Source organism: Schistocerca cancellata, chromosome 8 (assembly GCF_023864275.1).
Source record: "Schistocerca cancellata isolate TAMUIC-IGC-003103 chromosome 8, iqSchCanc2.1, whole genome shotgun sequence".
NCBI lineage: Eukaryota > Metazoa > Arthropoda > Insecta > Orthoptera > Acrididae > Schistocerca > Schistocerca cancellata.
In genome coordinates this window covers 363447631-363467736 of record NC_064633.1, presented here as the reverse complement: position 1 = coordinate 363467736, position 20106 = coordinate 363447631, and the positions used below count along the sequence as shown (strand labels likewise).

Genomic DNA, 20106 nt, shown 5'->3' with positions numbered 1-20106 from the left:
CTCTCCCCGCAATATCTCCTATGCTCCCATAACCCTCCTGGCCTTAACCTTCATTAGTCATTGTCCATTACCCACCTACCCCTTCCCTGTTCCCATTCCAGCACTACACAGCCACCAATGCACACAGTCTTTATACGTCTCTGCTTTTCTGCTCCCCCCCCCCCCCTCCCCTCACCCACCACCCTCCCGCCCACCCTCCGTCTAACCTCCCAAATGCACCTAGCTGCCCTACCACCTTCCCATCTCATCCCTGTATGCTCCCACAGTCAGTATTTTACTATTCCCCACCCCTACCCTCCTATCCCTCTGCCTCCCCACTCCAGCCTCCTCCTTACCCTGCCATCAAACCACTTCTCATATCATACGCTGCTATTCGCAGTCTGGCCTCTGCAGCCGGAGATAGTGGTCATGTTCGTGTGCGTTGTGTTTGCTTGAATATGTATGCATGTACTGTCTACTTCAGAAGAAGGCCTTTCGGCCAAGAGCTTACTTGTGTAGCAACCTTTTGGTTCTGCCTGTCTGCAACTCAACATCTCCATAATATGGTGAGTAGTAGTCTTTCCTTTTCATACTATTGTCATTATTCCAGCCTGGATTTTCCACAATTAAAGATTACTTAGAGAACTAAGGATAGGTGTCAAAGATGCCATTATTAGTGCCTATTAAAGTATCATAACTTCAACATCTCAGATCTCACTCCCTCTGAGTGAATGTTGAGTTTTTCATACAGGCAAATGGGAAAACATGGAGACTTAACAGAAGTGTCCAAAAGTCATATTCAAACATGTGTGGTGAGTAGTGAAAAGTGTGGTGAAACTAAATGAACAGCATGTCATTATTTTTCATATTACTAAGCTAACTTGTTCCAAGCATGTACAACTATAACAGAATTGCACATTAGGAGTAACTGAATGAAATGGTGTATTTGTTAAAGATGTTCTTCATTGTGGGTGCGACACACACAAATACATTAAATGAATGCAACATTTTTCTGCTTAGGCTCTTATTTATTTCAAATCATGGAAACTAATGAAAAGTATATGAAGATAGTAACTGTTCTCGAAAGAACAGATACTACTGATGGCCGTGCAGCTTCTCTAGAATAAATGATAATTAATTTAAACCCTCAGCTGCCGGGAGGTGTTGTTGATATACCTCGATCGGGACAGCTGAAAAAGTGTGCCCCGACCGGGACTCGAGCCCGAGATCTCCTGCTTACATGGCCGACGCTCTATCCATCTGAGCCACCGAGGATAACCTGTGTGAATGTGCACAGGTTGCTTGAACTCTTACGGGAATCGTCATCTTAGTGTGTGCGAGTAATGAGTGGATGGGCAAATATCTATCAGGTACATTACGTACGTAGATTGTGGACAGTTGGGAATGTGGGTCTCACAGGAAGCGGGCACGGGGTAAGTCCCTGCAGTTGTGCTATTCATCTGTGTCCTCGGTGGCTGAGGGTTTCAATTAATTATCATCTAATGAAAAGGATAGTTGCTGCTTACCATATAGTGGAGATGCTGAGTCACAGAAAGACACAACAAAAATTCTTACTTTCTGACAGTGTTTTCGTTGTGCCTTTCAGCAAGTCAGCATCTCTGCTATATGGTGAGTAGCCACTACCCTTTTCATTATATTGTTACATTCCATCTTGGATTTTCCATTGTTTAAGTCATGGAAACTATTTCTTTAATGATGGAAATTAAAATATGTTTAACTCAGAGGAAAAAACTTCACAGAATCAAGAAATGGAAGGTGTTAATCCACTAGCACAAAGCATAATTCACAAAATACTAATTTAATAACTGCACTGTCAGCTGTCTTATGTTAGTCAGTGACATTGATAATAACAGCTGCAACAGTTAAAAAATTCGCACACAAGATACGTTTTTTATGACTATAAGTCACTGACAATAAGATGAAGGATGTTGACAAAAGGAGTTTAAAGATCTGTGGAATACTTTGCCAGATATTTTAATAAAGGGATAAAATATTACACTTACTTTCTAAAACTTCTTTCAGCAGTAAACTATTTTCTTGTAGTTCTTTTGATAGAGCCTCCTTTTGATTTTTAACTTCTATTAAATCTTTTTCAAGGATTTTATTTCTAAGCCTTTCTTTGCTTTCATCCCTACTAACTTCCACCAATTTTGCTTCTAAGAGTTTCAGAGCAACAGAGTATTCTTCCTTTGTCTGCAATCATCCAATAATTAGGCAAATAACATATTATTACATCTATAACTCATTTACACAAATAGTGGGTCACCTTATTAAGCTCCCTGTAGGCTGTTTCCACATGTGTACTGTTTTGATAAAGCTTTAACTCCTTCTCTAAAATATCAACTTCTTTAACAGTTACTCGCCATATATCAACAGCTACTTCCTTCTCCTGTTATAAATAAACAGTATGTTTAGTTCAAACTGGACATACAATATGCAATAACAACACACTAAATAAATAAGACTAATTCAAACCACATGAACTGACCTATTTGGTATAAAAATGTGAAAAGAAGGCTACTAATCCCATGTGCACTAACCAATATGTATATATGCTCACTAAAAGAAACAACATCTTTCACATACTGCTTCCCTTTTTCAGAATACCTGCAAAGCACCATTACAGAAATAGAAGAAAGCTCTTTTCCTTCACTTATCAGTGCCCACCCCATTTATTTCCTCTCACATTAGCCACATTTCTACTCAACATTGCACGACTGTCATGTTGGTCTTAAAATGTGTGTCAGTGACTCTTTTACACTGAAGCCTTACAAAAAATAAGTGACAGTTGAACACTGCAAAATTCTGTTCTGCAGGACTGATCATCACTCACCAATTTCAACATTTTCAAGGTGAATATTGATCAACTAATTTAATATTTTTTCAACCCATAAAATAAATTTTAGGAAAAATTTACAGAAATTTGGTATATTTAAGTAATGCGCCCCCCCGCCCCCCCGCCCCCCCCCCCCCCCCCCCCCGCCCCGATCCATGGACCTTGCCATTGGTGGGGAGGCTTGCGTGCCTCAGCGATACAGATAGCTGTACCGTAGCTGCAACCACAACGGAGGGGTATCTGTTGAGAGGCCAGACAAATGTGTGGTTCCTGAAAAGGGGCAGCAGCATTTCAGTACTTACAAGGGCAACAGTCTGGATGATCGACTGATCTTGCCTTGTGACACTAACCAAAACGGCCTTGCTGTGCTGGTACTGCGAACGGCTGAAAGCAAGGGGAAACTACCTCCTTAAATTCCCACGTTTTTGCAGTTTCTTCAGTTTTAATCCACAGTTCATAACCAATAGATTGTGGTTAGAGTCCACATCTTCCTCTGGAAATGTCTTACAATTTAAAATGTGGTTCCTAAATCTCTGTCTTACCATTAAATAATCTGTGTAAAACCTTTCAGTATCTCCAGGATTCTTCCATGTATACAACCTTCTTTTATTATTCTTTTACAAAGTGTTAGCTATGATTAAGTTGTGCTCTGTGCAAAATTCTACCAGGCGGCTTACTCTTTCATTTCTTACCCCCAATCCATATTCACCTACTACGTTTCCTTCTTTCCCTTTTCCTACTGCCGAATTCCAGTCACCCATGACTATTAAATTTTCGTCTCCCTTCACTATCTGAATAATTTCTTTTATTTCATCATACATTTCTTCAGTTTCTTCGTCATCTGCAGAGCTAGTTGGCATATAAACTTGTACTACTGTAGTAGGTGTGGGCTTCGTGTCTATCTTGCCCACAATAATGCGTTCACTATGCTGTTTGTAGTAGCATACCCACACTCCTTTTTATTTATTCATTATTAAACCTACTCCTGCATTACACCTATTTGATTTTGTTTTTATAACCCTGTAATCGCCTGACCAAAAGTATTGTTCCTCCTGCCACCGAACTTCACTTATTCCCACTATATCTAACTTTAACCTATCCATTTCCCTTTTTAAATTTTCTAACCTACCTGCTCGATTAAGGGATCTGACATTCCGTGCTCCGATCCTTAGAATGACAGTTTTCTTTCTCCTGATAACGACATCCTCCTGAGTAGTCCCCGCCCGGAGATCCGAAAGGGGGACTATTTTACCTGCGGAATATTTTACCCAAGAGGACGCCATTATCATTTAACCATACAGTAAAGCCGTAGCAAAAATATGATGCAGTAACTGGAATGCAGTTCAGCAGGTTTCATATGAGAAGGGGTTTCTACAACACGGCGCAGCTGCCTCAGTGCAATTTCCCTGCCACAGCTAAAGTTATCACCCAACTAGCAGCATACTGTCTACAGTGAAACACACATAAACCCAGCAACATTCAGTGCAGCGTTACCTAGTCATATGTCAAAATGCTCTATATAGAGTAAGCAGACTTTTTTTCTACGCCGTGTCCTGCAAACGATCTTTAGCAACAGAGTAGAGTACTTTTATCTTTAGTAACTTGTATGCATATAGTATTTCTATTTCAAATCAATCAGTGACAGTTCCAAATTATTAATTGAAGATCAAGAAAAAATCATAATGCTTGCAATAGAACAGTGCACCACAGTCATGGGAAAAACAATGAATATGACTAGCCAGCTCTTGATCTCCCTCTGTGTTAAACACCAGCTCATCCGTTGGTAGTGATCTTCATTAGCAGTCTTTGGTGTTGATCCAATCTCTAACCAGGTGTTGACCCAATATGGCCCAGGACTCTGTCCAACACACTAATGTGCCTGCACCAGACACAGAATAGGACGCCAGCCAGATCATCACCTAGGACATCAACCAGACATCGACCAAACACTGACCTAGGACACTGATTTGGACTATAGTGAGAACTCCATCATTTCCATTTAATCTCAGAACTGTGAACTAATCATCTGTGTGCTACCAATAAAAATGTTCTTTCATTGTAAGCTGTGGACCAACTTCATTACATGCTATCCTCGCCAACTTGTGAAGACCAAGACATAAAGGTGGCAATGAAGAAAGGTCTTACAAGTGAGACAATGAGGAATGGTCTTACATGATCTCCAAGACTTGTCCTGGATTAGAATGCTCACTCCTGCAACTTTCCCAGTTACGGGGTCTGCATTTGCAACATCTTACCCAAGGCATTGCTCACTTGACTCATCACTGTTTGATGACAAGTGCCCCACATGTTACAGACGGACAGACTGAACAGCACAGCTTCTCCATCTTGCATGACACTGAACTTCTTTGACAGAGTCTCAACTGTTCTGATGCCCTTTCCCAGTTCAGGACACAGTGCAACTGCCAGGACACAGTGCAGCTGCCGTCAATCCCAGGGCATTTCTCACTCGACTCACCACTGTTCGGTGACAAGTGCCCCACTTACTACAGACGGAAAGACAGAAGAGCACGGCTTCTCCACCCTGAATGGCACTTCCTGTGCACTACTGAGCTTCTTTGACAGAGTCTCAACTGTTCCGAAGCCTACCCCCAGCTCAGGACACAGTGCAGCTATTTTCAATCCTCCACAGCTCGACAATGCTTCGGATTCATGACCCACTGGCTCAACTTGTTTCTCAATGTCTCTAGGCTTCTCAATGTGCCTTTGCTCGCTGCCTACAGCTCCTCTGTATTCAGTATCACCGCCTACATTGCTGTTTCCTTAGGTTTTGTTGCTCCCTATTGCTCCAGCACTTCCTCGGCCTCTGCTGCCTTCTCCAATTCTGGCAAATCCTTTGGCTCCACCACCCTCTCCAACAATCCTACCTCTTCAGGCTCTGCCAATTCCTACACCCCAGAAGCCACCTCCAAAGCAGCTCCAGCTCTGCAGGCCCTGCCAGCTCCAGCTCTGCAGGCCCTGCCAGCTCCTGCAAAACGGCCCCTGCCATTTTCAGCATCATTGGGACCTCCAGCTCTGGTTCCACCAGCTCCACTGCCACCAGCTCCGGTGCCACCTGCTCCAGTACCACCTGCTCCGGTGACTCCTACTCTTGTGCCTGCTGCCCCAGTGCCTTCTATTCTGGTGCCAGCTGCTCCGGTACCTGCTGCTCTGGTGCCTCCTACTCAGTTGCCTCCTGCTTCAGTGCCTTCTGGCGCCTCCATATCGTAGTGATGGGATGACTGACTGTTTTCAACAAATGACTGGCCAGGCAACTGCTTTTTTCTTCAGTCAACTTTTTCAGTTGAATGAAATAATCAAATGCAACTGTTCTCTGTGGCAAATTGGGCTATATGAATGTTTTCACTCACACACTGGGTTTAATTGGTTTCAGTCAACAACCGACTAAAACAAGTCTCCATTTGTTGTGGCCATTATATTAACGTTTTCACTCGCTGATGGGTCTGAATGTTTTCATTCCGTGCAAGACAACCGACTGACATACTTCTCTGTTGACTCCGGCTCTCTGTCGACTGTGGCCATTGCGGAACATTTGTGCTCACTCGTCTAGTTTGTGTGGTTTCCTTAGATGCGAGACAACCAACTGCCGCAAGTATCTGTCACTTGCACCAGTTATATGAATGTTTTCTCTCAGTCTCTGTTTGAGTGATTTCACTCCCATACTTTTTCACCCTTTACCATGAGGGCAACAGTCATTGGGACAGGCATGTGGCACAACCGCCACAGGCTCCTCCTACTAATACCAGGGTCGAGTTTGCAGCCAGCATGAGGAGGTGGTGCAGTGGCCAGCACGAGTGCAGCACTGCCGGGACCTGCGTTAGTGGCAATTGGCCACCTCCTTCTGCCATCTGTTGCCCTGGCCATGGCTGCAACAGAATACTGACATGGAGCATGCAGGATGCTCAGAGGCTCCTTTTTATAATTAATGGATCATTGCATCTTTTTGGTAAAACAGACTGCAAACAGTTGCAAAAATCTGGCATGCATTCTTCGCATACCCCTAACAGAACTTTTGTGCTCGTTCAAGTTTGTACTCTCAATAAAGCTTTATTAGTTACGTGTTGTTAATTTCACCTGGAACAATGTAATTCACATCCATTTATATATCAATTTTATATTGCGAAAAGAAGAATTAGTCTTTCAGTACATAATTAAATAAGAACTTGTATGCTTATTTTAACTTTGACACGTCCACTGAGATGCCTTCATGTATACCTGGTGTGGGGCTACTTTCTGGGTGTATACATACCCCAGTTTATATCATATGCCACTGCTTTACTTCACCTAATGCAAGCACTACAGACTGGTTTCACTCAGAAGAATAACTGGGTAATTCAGACAACTAAACAGTGGTTTCAGTTGAATGAACAAAAGAATATATGCTTTAACCAACTCAAAAACTAAAGACTGGTTTCATTTGAAAAGGAACAATGAATAACTCAGTCAGCACACAAAACACCACCAGATTGTGTCAACTGTTTCCATTTGAAACTTGAAACTTCCTGGCAGATTAAAACTGTGCGCCAGACCGAGACTCGGACTCGGGACCTTTACCTTTCCGTTTGGTTGCTCCCATAGACTGGTTTCACTCAAAAGGATGAATGAATAATCCAACTGATATGTAGAGTTGATTATTTTTCAACAACCAACTGAATTGCCTGTTTTTGTTTGATTGTTCCCAACAACACAATCTGGGTTGCCACTGCACTCCTACGCATGCCACCATGTTCCTATGTAACCTACTGCACTCCTACACATGCCACTGTGCTCCTACATGCTCCACCAAACTCCTACATGCAGCACTGCACTCCTACACACCTCACCATGCGAGTCCACTACCATACTGCAGCCTTTTGCACCTGTTGCTGCTTCTGCACTTGGAACTTGGACCACAGTCTGCGTGGCATTGCTCCACTTCCTCGCCAGTCGGACACCAACTTTTCTGGATGGGTCTTCCATTTTCCTTTTGTGAATCTCTGATGCAAATGTTTTCTTCTGTGCCTTCTTTGTGCACAGGTTTTCCTTTTCCTCCAGTGCCTTTCCTTCACATGTTCCAATCCATTTGCTCCTTCTGCATAATTGGTGCCACAGCCTCCAACGGCTTCATCTACCTAGCGCACTCACATTATGGATTACTACTTCCCCCTCCAAACTCACTGTGTGCTCATCCTGTTCTACACTTTTTGGTGCCTCTATTGCCCTCAGCACCCCTTCTCCATCTCTCGTTCATCTCCTCCTCCCCCTACCCCTCCCAGCCGTCTGTGACCGATGGCTTCACAATCTCTTTTGAAGGGGAGAGGGTCTGTGATTTCTGGCCACTCACCTGGCAATGTACCACCATGGAACACACATGTGGCAGGTGGACTGCCGTACCTTCAGCGTCCTCTGCTGAAGCCAGATACATGCGGCAATCCGAACTATGGTCGCACACATCCTGCTGTGTTCATACCAGACAACAACAGCAACATAAACATCCCTCTGTGTATGTGTCAGACTCCAGCAGACTCCCAACAGGCACCAGCATCGCCAGTCAGCAGTGCATGCAGCTGATTGCAGTGCTGCAAATGCGGCATTACTTTTCTCCTGTGTGCCACATGATATGCATCCTCATCTCATGAGACTCTAAAGTAAATCTCTGCACAGGAGTACTTAAGTTGCTGCACAACCATTAGCCAGCACTTGCTTTCACTCCAGGCTTTTTTGTTAGTCAAGTATGTGTTGCTAAACTTATGTCACCTGTGAAACTTGGGTTAACTTCTGATTTACCTAGTAAGTCTAAGAATGTTTATGCCCTCCTGTACATGTATATTAGTGAATAAACTGCTGATATCAAAAGAACCCACAGTGGAACTCGAATTATTCAGATGACTCAGTACCAGACCTGATAACGATAACCAAATATCCAGATAATTGAATAAATCATGAACGCAGGTAATTTCTTTTTAAAACAGCTAAATTTGTATTTACATACTACTGTAATATTAATTTAATGATTGCAAAACAATGTTGTTTAGATTTTGTACAGTACAGTAGTTATGTAGTATTACTTCTTGAACATAACGGTCAGAGTCACTTATTTTGCTGTCTTCAGTCATTTCCATCCAGTGATGTCTCGCATCCACTTGATGGTGAGAGGCTGTATATTGTCAGAATCAGGCTGCTGCCTCACCCATGTTAGACACGCAAATGCTTCACCAGCTAAAGGTCGCGCATCTGGTTCAGCGACACTGTCACCCACCTGGCCATCAGTTTCTTCTCTCACAATTTGAATGATTTCATCATCAATGAGTATTTGGAATCCAGGTCCGAAGAATCACAACCACGTAACTCACCTATATCCTCTGCACCGCAATCTGAATGTCCAGGAATTTTTAAAAGGATCTTTCTTATTTTCTCAAGTGATACTTCATCCTCTACCACTTCTGTTTCTTCCTCTTCCTTTTCATGCTTCTTCTTTTCACCTTTGTCTTTCTGTACCTCATCTTTGGTTGAAATGCCTTTCAATTTATTCCAGGCTCTTTTTAATGTGGTTGTCTTCATCATATTCCATGTTTCTGCCACCATCTGAGAGCAGTCTTTTATATTTAATTGTTGGTGATGAGTTGCAACGCCACCTTCATTTACTTCTATCAAAAGCTTCCTCAACAGTTGTCTTTTGTAACATGGTAACTAACTGACCCATTGGCTGGAGCAAATTCGTTTCATTTGGCAGTAGGCCTTTTGGTATTTTTTTTTTTTTTTACACCAGTTGCAAAAATTGAATCATACCATTTACGAAAAAAAGTAGCAATCACTCAGGCCTTTGGTTGATTCTTGTGAAAGATGGGAAATTTTTTGACATATTTGAAATCCTGTTTTTTTTTTTTTTTTTTTTTTTTTTTTTCGATTTTCTTATCTACAGAAGGGGTATATTGTGATTTCCCATAGAATTAGCACAGTCTTTACAAACCTTATGGCCAGAAACAATAGTTTTCCTTTTAGAAGCTAAAGTTGTTTTAGACAAGGCCTTCCAAGTAAAGCCTCACATCTTTGTTGAACGAAAATCCAGGGTCATAAGGATCTGCTTAAATTTTGAATTTCTCAATAAAATTTTCTGCTGCTTTTGGGTGTATGATAGTTTTTCACTATTAAACTTCATCTTGCTAATACAGTGCCTTGCCTTGAAATTCTGTAGCCAGCTATTGCTCACTTTAAATTAACACAAACTGTTAATTTTCTCAGCTAAAAGATGGTTTTTGCAAACAAATGGCACTTAAAGAGGGTTTTCCAATGCTCGCTGCTGCAAATACCACTTGAACACAGCCTCTTCAAGCTTTCCCCCCCCCCCCCCCCCTGCTGTTTTCATTGATTTTGCTCAATGAAATCCCATCTTCATTCTCAAGGACAAACACAAAGTTTAAAACTGAGGATTTGTTTTTTATGTCTGAAACTGAAGACGTTCCCACACTAAACATCTCACCTAACTGCTTACCACTCATGCTTTTGCCTAATTGTTCAAGGACATTTACTTTGTCTGCCAACGATAAAACAAATCATTTCCTTTCAGAAGACATATGCTGGGCAGTAAAGTAAACCATGTGCACAAAGCAAAGCAAAAGACACAGAAGATGGAATATATAGGGACAAATCAGTCTATACATTAAGGACACGACACATACTGATATAGGTCACAATATGATGAGTGCCATACACACAACAATGCTCACATTGTGTGTACAACAATTTGCATACTGTATTCATTGTGCACTGGAAGATTTTTGTCTTTTAATACATTCGCTTCAGATTAATTTCAGAACAATACATTAGTTTATAGTGTACTATATACTGTAATAAATATCAAAGAAAACCAACATTTTTAGTTGTACATTTTTTTTTCCTCAAAGCAATCTGGACAATAGGTGACCTGGATAGCTGGATTTTAGATAATTGGAGTTTGTGGCTTGTAACTTTTAACTTATTCAAGATGTCACACAGTTTCTGCTCTTTGATTCTCATCAATAGATCTGTTAATGTTTAGCAATGTTAAATGTCTGAAGAAATACAATTCTGAGATTCAACTCCGTTAAACAAAATCTAATATTATTGAAAATGTAATACAAATATTATAATAAAGATAGTAAAAAATCTTAATGTTGACTGTGATTTTTACACTGTAGTGATACCAAAAATTCAGATTTAGTTTTCTCTGAATAAGCTGCCTTTTGATAACAATCAATGATCCTCCAATCAAGATTAGAGAAAGAAATATTACAGTATGGGATCAAATATGACTGGTCCCACAAAACTATAGATGCAGTACTTCTTCAACCAATAGTAATACTGCAGAAAGCTTTTGATAACATGGAAATATACTTCCACCAGAACTGTCGTGGTTTTAATTCATCAATCACTGCTACATGTGATATATTTCAGCAATACTATTATAATGCAATATATATAATTCCTAGCAGCTCTGCACTTTTTAGCCATTCTGGTCACTTACCTCAGTTACTATAAAATATATCCTATGAGACAGTACAATATCTGAGTACATAATTATATCTAAACCATTGGTTAAGAAATGTCAAGGAGCCATGGTAGTGAGCATTTGGGTGTCTGTACTGTTTTGTGTGTGAATGTGTGTACTTTCCACCATAAAAAGAGCTAGAGATCAAAAGCTAGTTAATACCATGTCCTGTTATATTGTCTATGCTGCACATGTTAGTATTCTAAAGGCAAATGGTTGCCTTTTCTTTATTTTGTGTGTGATTAAGAGATGTACTGTAAATTAGTTAATTCAACAGTACCTGAAGTGCAGCCTGGAGCTGCTTTTCCAGATTTGACACAAGATCTGAATTCTTGTGGTCTCTGGAACATACTTTTGAATCCAGATTCACTTTCAGCTTTTCAGACAGTACATCATTTTCATGAAGAACTTTCTTAAGTTCATTCTTCAACTGTGCATGTTCTCTCTGGAAAAGGTTAGATGTAGTATACACAATGTAAGTGAGACAAAAGATACAAATATGGGACACAATAAACATGTGACAAAGACAGAAATGTTTTGCTCACACAAAACTTGTTCCCTTTCAGTCAGACAGAAAAGGTTTCTTCTGCAACTTCTGAAAGAGGAGCAGGGCTAAGAACCAAAATTCGTTCCATCATTAGCTGAAAGAGATGGATGAAGAACAGAAAACTAAACAGGGAAAAAAAAACAAAAATCTAGAAAAAGGAAAACACAGACTAAGATCTATGACAAACAAGTGCTAAAGAAAAGGTATTCATAATATGCTGTGTGACAGGAGAGACATGCCTTAGAGAGAAAGAGAAATGAGATTCTGAACATGAACAATCACAACATATATAGCTTATCTTCAAAAATGGTGGTAAACGTACACCAAAAATATGTTTCCATTAGTATCTACATACTTTTATCAATATGCAAGGGCAGACTCAACACTAAATCAGTACTAACCAAAGCATCAGTTAGTCCTAATGGATGGTGGGCTATACAAAGCACAACCTACACCTCAGTATGCCTAAAATACTTATTAAAGTAAAAGCTACCCCTTCTTTACATTTATTTTTTTTTTTTTGAGAACTCAAGAAACATACATAATTTCATACTCCAGAACAAGTCTCTGCTACTTTGAACAAACAACCAACAAACTGAAGGAACCTATCTCATTTTGCTACAGTTAAGTTAAAATGCACGTTTCATTTCACGTGTTCCTCACAGAAACTCCAAAATATCTGTAAAGTACGATTTATTCCACAAGAGGTTCATAATACCTGAACAGTGTTCATGAAATAATTTTGTCACAATTTTTATACATTTAAAGCCACATCCAGCACTTACACTAGGATAAAAACTCTTCAGTGTCAAAATGGATATTCACCAAACTTTCTTCTGATCACTTTGTTTCAGTCAATTATTAAAAATTTTGGATAACAATTAACATTTTTTTTCCTGCCCGTTTATAAAGACAGTAACAGAAATAATCAAAAACATGTCATCACTGTTCTCCCAGTGTATACAGACTTACTTCAGTACCCACTTCAACATGCTTACAGTAACATTCTTGAAAACTTCTACATCCAAGAATGAATCCAAACTTGAGGAATGTGCAGAATACTGTAACAGCAACAGCTAAAGATTTGCCATTTGTAGGTTCAACAATGTCTGCTTATCTAACAGAAAAGATCAGTGTTACACCAAGTTCACATAATTACAAACACTAAACTATGTGGAAATGTGCAAATAAGTGCCAGTAAGTCTTGATGCCAGAGATACAATACCAGCACGCAAGTGAACTGAATAGGGCGGAATGATCAGTTATTGTAAAATCTGTTTCTTTGAGCAGTACCCCATAGCTCGTACAGAATATGCTGCAAAGACAGCGGTGTGTGTGTGTGTGTGTGTGTGTGTGTGTGTGTGTGTGTGTGTGTGTCTACACAACTGTAAAAATCCATACATCCTTGTACACCGTGTTGGCTTGATACTGAAAACTGTCTCCAGTGACAGATCACCAGAACACACATGGATAACAAATTCACAAATTTTGAAGAGTGAATGAATGATATATTTTCAACCGTGGAAAAAAAATGTCCACTTTTACATCACAGATAAATGGGAGAATGGATCGTTTAGAACGAAGGTTAGATATGGGTTTCAATCAAGTAGAAGAGATAGATGAACGGTTCGAGATACAAGTAAACTAGACAGCAAATTGATCTGTGTGTATGCTACGAAGGCACACAAGATGACTTACTTAAGAGGACAGAAAGGTTTGAGAAGGAACTTTTACAAGCAAAAATTAGTTTACACAACGTAACAACTAGATATGTAGATACAATTACACGATTAATGATTTAGAACACAGAATACAGAAGCTAGAATGTAAAAGGAAACTTGCGATTAGCTGTATGCATATTTAACCCAAGCATATTATAAAAACCTTGCAGATACAGCTTTTAATTCATTACTGATGGGAATTCAAATGATTCCAGCCAACTCAAAAGAAACCAACAGTAGCACACATATAGATAACAAATAATGTCACACTGAATTCTGAATTTGCACATCACAAAGAAAGAAAGAACCAAAATGCTGATTTAATTAAAGATAAGTCACCGTCTTATAAATAAGATGATTTTTCCACTGTGCTGAATATGACATTAAACCACAAATTTCTAAAGTTTCCCCCATCTGGTGATGCAAGCCTAAGATTTTCTTGAAAACTGTCACAGGGAAATTACCAAATATGTGGAGTGGCATAATAAGATATGTTTTGTCTTCAGTCATTTAATAGAAAATGCGCACAATGAAGCATGCTTAAATTACAGGAATTTAGAGCTTACAGTATCTCAGAGTGCAAATTTGAAATATTGGAGTGGCAGAACTCAGAAGAAATTACTTCTGGAATTATTAGGGTTCAAACCATATGAGTAGCCTAGATGCAAAATCCGTTAACTGCATGACGCACGAAACTGATACAATCTCGAAAAACTCTTCCTATCCAAACTATTAAATTTAAAGACTTCATTCTTTTCTAAAAATAAGTAAAAATAATTAACTGCACAGAATTAATGGCTGAAATCTGTGATTATGTTTTATGATTTAAAATCTTAAGTTAAATACTGACTTAGCAGTTCTTGCATCCGATTTATGCAGTTTGGAGATTTAGCAAACATATTGATCCAATTACAAAACAAGCATTCAATTGCAAAATCCACTATTTGGTGATATGTTAGATGTTAGGAAGGACAGAAAAGTGGAATTCAATTATTGTGAACATAAACAGAATATGTTTTATTTCAAAGAGAAGTCTGAAAATTCTACAAAATTGGCATATAAAAATATGAAGGTAACATTATTTTACTAGGAAAAACTGACTTACTTAATCTCAAAAAGAGAACAAAGATGAAAGTTCAACACAAGACTTTTTTTAAAAACAAAATATACCATTGCGTTTTTTACATCACAAGACACTGTAGAAACACAAAAAATTCTAGAAAATGAAATTAGTTGAAAATTGCTTTTAAATGACATAAACCTCACCACTGCCCATCAACTCAAAATTGATTCCAGCAACGGTAGAAGCGACTCTAGGAGTGGCTTCCTGCTCATCTAACACCTCTGTGTAGAATCTGATTTTGTCATTGGTCGCCCAATCTTCACCAAAGTGCAGCACCAAAAGCTTTCTGATGTCTCCCAGTTTGGCTTCTGAAAGTTCTACACCACTTGCGATTGGTGTTGTGTCATTTCCTGGATGCTCTTCCCCTCTTCAGCTTCAAAGTTGTAAAAGGGCTCTCCGCGAACTAGACAGATCTTGTTTTTTTGCTTTTTGTAAACACGCTTTGTTTGGCTTTTTGAATCTGGAAATCCAAGTTACCTGTACTTTCACTAATCCTTCCACATGTCATAACAATAAGTGTCATCACAGTTTTTATTGCATAACATTGCTTTAATAATACTTTTTAAGTTCTTACCTTTCCGTTTTAAAATAATTTCTTTTCCACTGATCAAAACGCCCCTTCCGTTTCTAGGAGGGAATGTCACCCTTGGTCTTGTTCTAGCCATTTGCAATTAAAATGTTGGGTTCGACTTCTTGCAGAATTCCTACTATTTCAATTACTCCAACTTTGTTTGTACCATCTTCTGCATTTAAACCGTCCACAAAATCACTTATTTTCTTCAAAACACTCACACAAATATGTCAACAAACATTCTAGCGATCAGCTGAACTGTGCTTATGTATATTTCGACAATGCATTGGCAGCGAGAGCTTCACTATTGCGTACATGATCGCTGCAGTGCAACCAACCTAACTCTGAGTAAGAAAAATATCCCTAAAATATCCCTTCTAAACTGAAAAGCAGCTTTGAATTTCTAGATTGGTAAGTCTGCCATTAGTTGGGAGGCTTTGCATCTGGACATGGCACAGTGACTGCCATTCCTGTTGAACTTGGTGGGTTTTGCAAATGTTTGACATTTAGTGGGCTTTACAACCAAGTGTGCTGTTAACAGCTTTTGTAATTGAACACGATTTTCTGCAGCCAATTTCAATGATTCATAATGAGTTTTGCACCCTGAAACCTATTCCATAGTGTAGGCACTGAAAAAATCTGTACAATAGTGTGCTCAACTCAAAATTGACAAAAAATGCATTTAGTAGCTTTGCATCTGGGTTACTCACAAAATAGTGGTAATTGGAAAGGCTAACGAGACATTGTGTAGCACCACTTCAATAAAGCTAAGTATCTAGCTGGTCCAATCAGAGAAAAACATTTGCTGGAAGTAATTATAAGACGACTACCTTGGCGAGTAAGGGATAAACTCTTGGGCAGAGGTCAGGGAAAGGTGGATCCTCTTTTAGACTGCTTTGAACAATTAGACATTGCAGACACTCAATTGGAGTGGCGGCATTCTGATGGGAACATACCCCAGTCTGATAAAAACTGGAATAATAACAACAGTCAAAGACCAAGAAATGTTAGAGCTGAAAATAATTAACAGAGGAATACACAGCATAGACAGCAGTGGACAGGTAATCTCGATAACAATAACAACATCAATAATCATAGGAAATTCCGACCTACAGAATCCAGAAGTACTAATCCAAAGAGACATATGCACTTAAAATTGAATGGAACCGTAGGCACCATTCTGGTGACCAACATTGTGGATTCCGGTAGTGAAATCTGTGGTACAGATCAATACTTCTTAGAACAGTACAACATGTTCTACATGTTCCCTGGATTACCTGTAAACAGTGTAAAAACAGCAAGAATTGCAGGAGTGGCAGGTAGGCAAATTTGTTGTTGTTGTTGTTGTTGTGGTCTTCAGTCCTGAGACTGGTTTGATGCAGCTCTCCATGCTACTCTATCCTGTGCAAGCTTCTTCATCTCCCAGTACCTACTGCAACCTACATCCTTCTGAATCTGCTTAGTGTATTCATCTCTTGGTCTCCCTCTACGATTTTTACCCCCCACGCTGCCCTCCAATGCTAAATTGGTGATCCCTTGATACCTCAGAACATGTCCTACCAACCAATCCCTTCTTCTAGTCAAGTTGTGCCACAAACTTCTCTTCTCCCCAATCCTGTTCAATACCTCCTCATTAGTTATATGATCTACCCATCTAATCTTCAGCATTCTTCTGGAGCACCACATTTTGAAAGCTTCTATTCTCTTCTTGTCCAAACTATTTATCGTCCATGTTTCACTTCCATACATGGCTACACTCCATACAAATACTTTCAGAAATGACTTCCTGACACTTAAATCTATACTCGATGTTAACAAATTTCTCTTCTTCAGAAACGCTTTCCTTGCCATTGCCAGTGTACATTTTAAATCCTCTCTACTTCGACCATCATCAGTTATTTTGCTCCCCAAATAGCAAAACTCCTTTACTACTTTAAGTGTCTCATTTCCTAATCTAATTCCCTCAGCATCACCCGACTTAATTCGACTACATTCCATTATCCTCGTTTTGCTTTTGTTGATGTTCATCTTATATCCTCCTTTCAAGACACTGTCCATTCCGTTCAACTGCTCTTCCAGGTCCTTTGCTGTCTCTGACAGAATTACAATGTCATCGGCAAACCTTAAGGTTTTTATTTCTTCTCCATGGATTTTAATACCTACTCCGAATTTTTCTTTTGTTTCCTTTACTGCTTGCTCAATATACAGATTGAATAACATCGGGGAGAGGCTACAACCCTGTCTCACTCCCTTCCCAACCACTGCTTCCCTTTCATGTCCCTCGACTCTTATAGCTGCCATCTGGTTTCTGTACAAATTGTAAATAGCCTTTCGCTCCCTGTATTTTACCCCTGCCACCTTTAGAATTTGAAAGAGAGTATTCGAGTCAACATTGTCAAAAGCTTTCTCTAAGTCTAGAAATGCTGGAAACGTAGGTTTGCCTTTCCTTAATCTTTCTTCTAAGATAAGTCGTAAGGTCAGTATTGCCTCACGTGTTCCAGTATTTCTACGGAATCCAAACCGATCTTCCCCGAGGTCGGCTTCTACTAGTTTTTCCATTCGTCTGTAAAGAATTCGTGTTAGTATTTTGCAGCTGTGACTTATTAAACTGATTGTTCGGTAATTTTCACATCTGTCAACACCTGCTTTCTTTGGGATTGGAATTATTATATTCTTCTTGAAGTCTGAGGGTATTTCGCCTGTTTCACACATCTTGCTCACCAGATGGTAGAGTTTTGTCAGGACTGGCTCTCCCAAGGCCGTCAGTAGTTCTAATAGAATGTTGTCTACTCCCGGGGCCTTGTTTCGACTCAGGTCTTTCAGTGCTCTGTCAAACTCTTCACGCAGTATTGTATCTCCCATTTCATCTTCATCTACATCCTCTTCCATTTCCATAATATTGTCCTCAAGTACATCGCCCTTGTATAGACCCTCTATATACTCCTTCCACCTTTCTGCTTTCCCTTCTTTGCTTAGAAGTGGGTTTCCATCTGAGCTCTTGATGTTCATACAAGTGGTTCTCTTATCTCCAAAGGTCTCTTTAATTTTCCTGTAGGCAGTATCTATCTTACCCCTAGTGAGACAAGCCTCTACATCCTTACATTTGTCCTCTAGCCATCCCTGCTTAGCCATTTTGCACTTCCTGTTGATATCATTTTTGAGACGTTTGTATTCCTTTTTGCCTGCTTCATTAACTGCATTTTTATTTTTTCTCCTTTCATCAATTAAATTCAATATTTCTTCTGTTACCCAAGGATTTCTACTAGCCCTCATCTTTTTACCTACTTGATCCTCTGCTGCCTTCACTACTTCCTCCCTCAAAGCTACCCATTCTTCTTCCAGGTTTAGTCAGTTTATCCAGGTCCTATCTCCTTAAATTCCCACCTTTTTGCAGTTTCTTCAGTTTTAATCTACAGTTCATAACCAAAAGATTGTGGTCAGAGTCCACATCTGGCCCTGGAAATGTCTCACAATTTAAAAGCTGGTTCCTAAATCTCTGTCTTACCATTATACAATCTATCTGAAACCTGTCAGTATCTCCCGGCTTCTTCCATGTATACAACCTTCTTTTATGATTCTTGAACCAAGTGTTAGCTATGATTAATTTGTGCTCTGTGCAAAATTCTACCCTGCGGCTTCCTCTTTCATTTCTTACCCCCAATCCATATTCACCTACTACGTTTCCTTATCTCCCTTTTCCTACTACCGAATTCCAGTCACCCATGACTATTAAATTTACGTCACCCTTCACTATCTGAATAATTTCTTTTATTTCATCATACATTTCTTCCATTTCTTCGTCATCTGCAGAGCTAGTTGGCATATAAACTTGTACTACTGTGTAGTAGGTGTGGACTTCGTATCTATCTTGGCCACAATAATGCGTTCACTATACTGTTTGTAGTAGCTTACCCGCATTCCTATTTTCCTATTCATTATTAAACCTACTCCTGCATTACCCCTATTTGATTTTGTGTTTATAACCCTGTAGTCACCTGACCAGAAGTCTTGTTCCTCCTGCCACCGAACTTCACTAATTCTCACTATATCTAACTTTAACCTATCCATTTCCCTTTTTAAATTTTCTAACCTACCTGCCCGATTAAGTGATCTGACATTCCACGCTCCGATCCGTAAAACGCCAGTTTTCTTTCTCCTGATAACGACATCCTCTTGAGTAGTCCCTGCCCGGAGATCTGAATGGGGGACTATTTTACCTGCAGAATATTTTACCCAAGAGGACGCCATCATCATTTAATCATACAGTAAAGCTGCATGCCCTCGGGAAAAATTACGGCCGTAGTTTCCCCTTGCTTTCAACCGTTCGCAGTACCAGCACAGCAAGGCCATTTTGGTTATTGTTACAAGGCCAGATCAGTCAATCATCCAGACTGTTGCCCTTGCAACTACTGAAAAGGCTGCTGCCCCTCTTCACCAATGGCAAGGTCCATGGTTCATGGGGGGAGGTAGGCAAATTTATACCGAATTATTAGGAAAATTTAGTCCACAAAGATATGCCTTTGAATACCCCATTTTTTAGTACCACGTTTAACTGTACTGGTAATTATAGGAGTAAATTAGTTATCAGAACATAGGATTATATTGGATTGTAAGAGGGCGTACTGATATTTCCTTATGAGATAAATAAGACAAGTGTGACACTATATTTAGATACAACTGCTCTGAGTAATGATAAAATATCATACACTGCTGAAACAGTTATGTACAACAGTATAGAGAATTTTATATATAATTATAATATGAAAGTTAAGGAGGAAGATATA

The 20106-nt window shown here is 39.6% G+C and overlaps 1 protein-coding gene across 1 annotated transcript in view; it reads right to left on the bottom strand.

The window, feature by feature from the left end:
• Window positions 1–20106, bottom strand: part of LOC126095275 (sodium channel and clathrin linker 1-like) — a 106955-nt gene that overhangs the window by 48716 nt on the left and 38133 nt on the right. Inside the window, exons 3-5 of the mRNA XM_049910033.1 lie at window positions 11641–11805; window positions 2267–2389; window positions 2004–2193 (exon numbers count right to left, since the gene is read on the bottom strand). Of these exons, the coding sequence (XP_049765990.1) occupies window positions 2004–2193; window positions 2267–2389; window positions 11641–11805 (478 nt within the window). The remainder of the gene's footprint in view (window positions 1–2003; window positions 2194–2266; window positions 2390–11640; window positions 11806–20106) is intronic.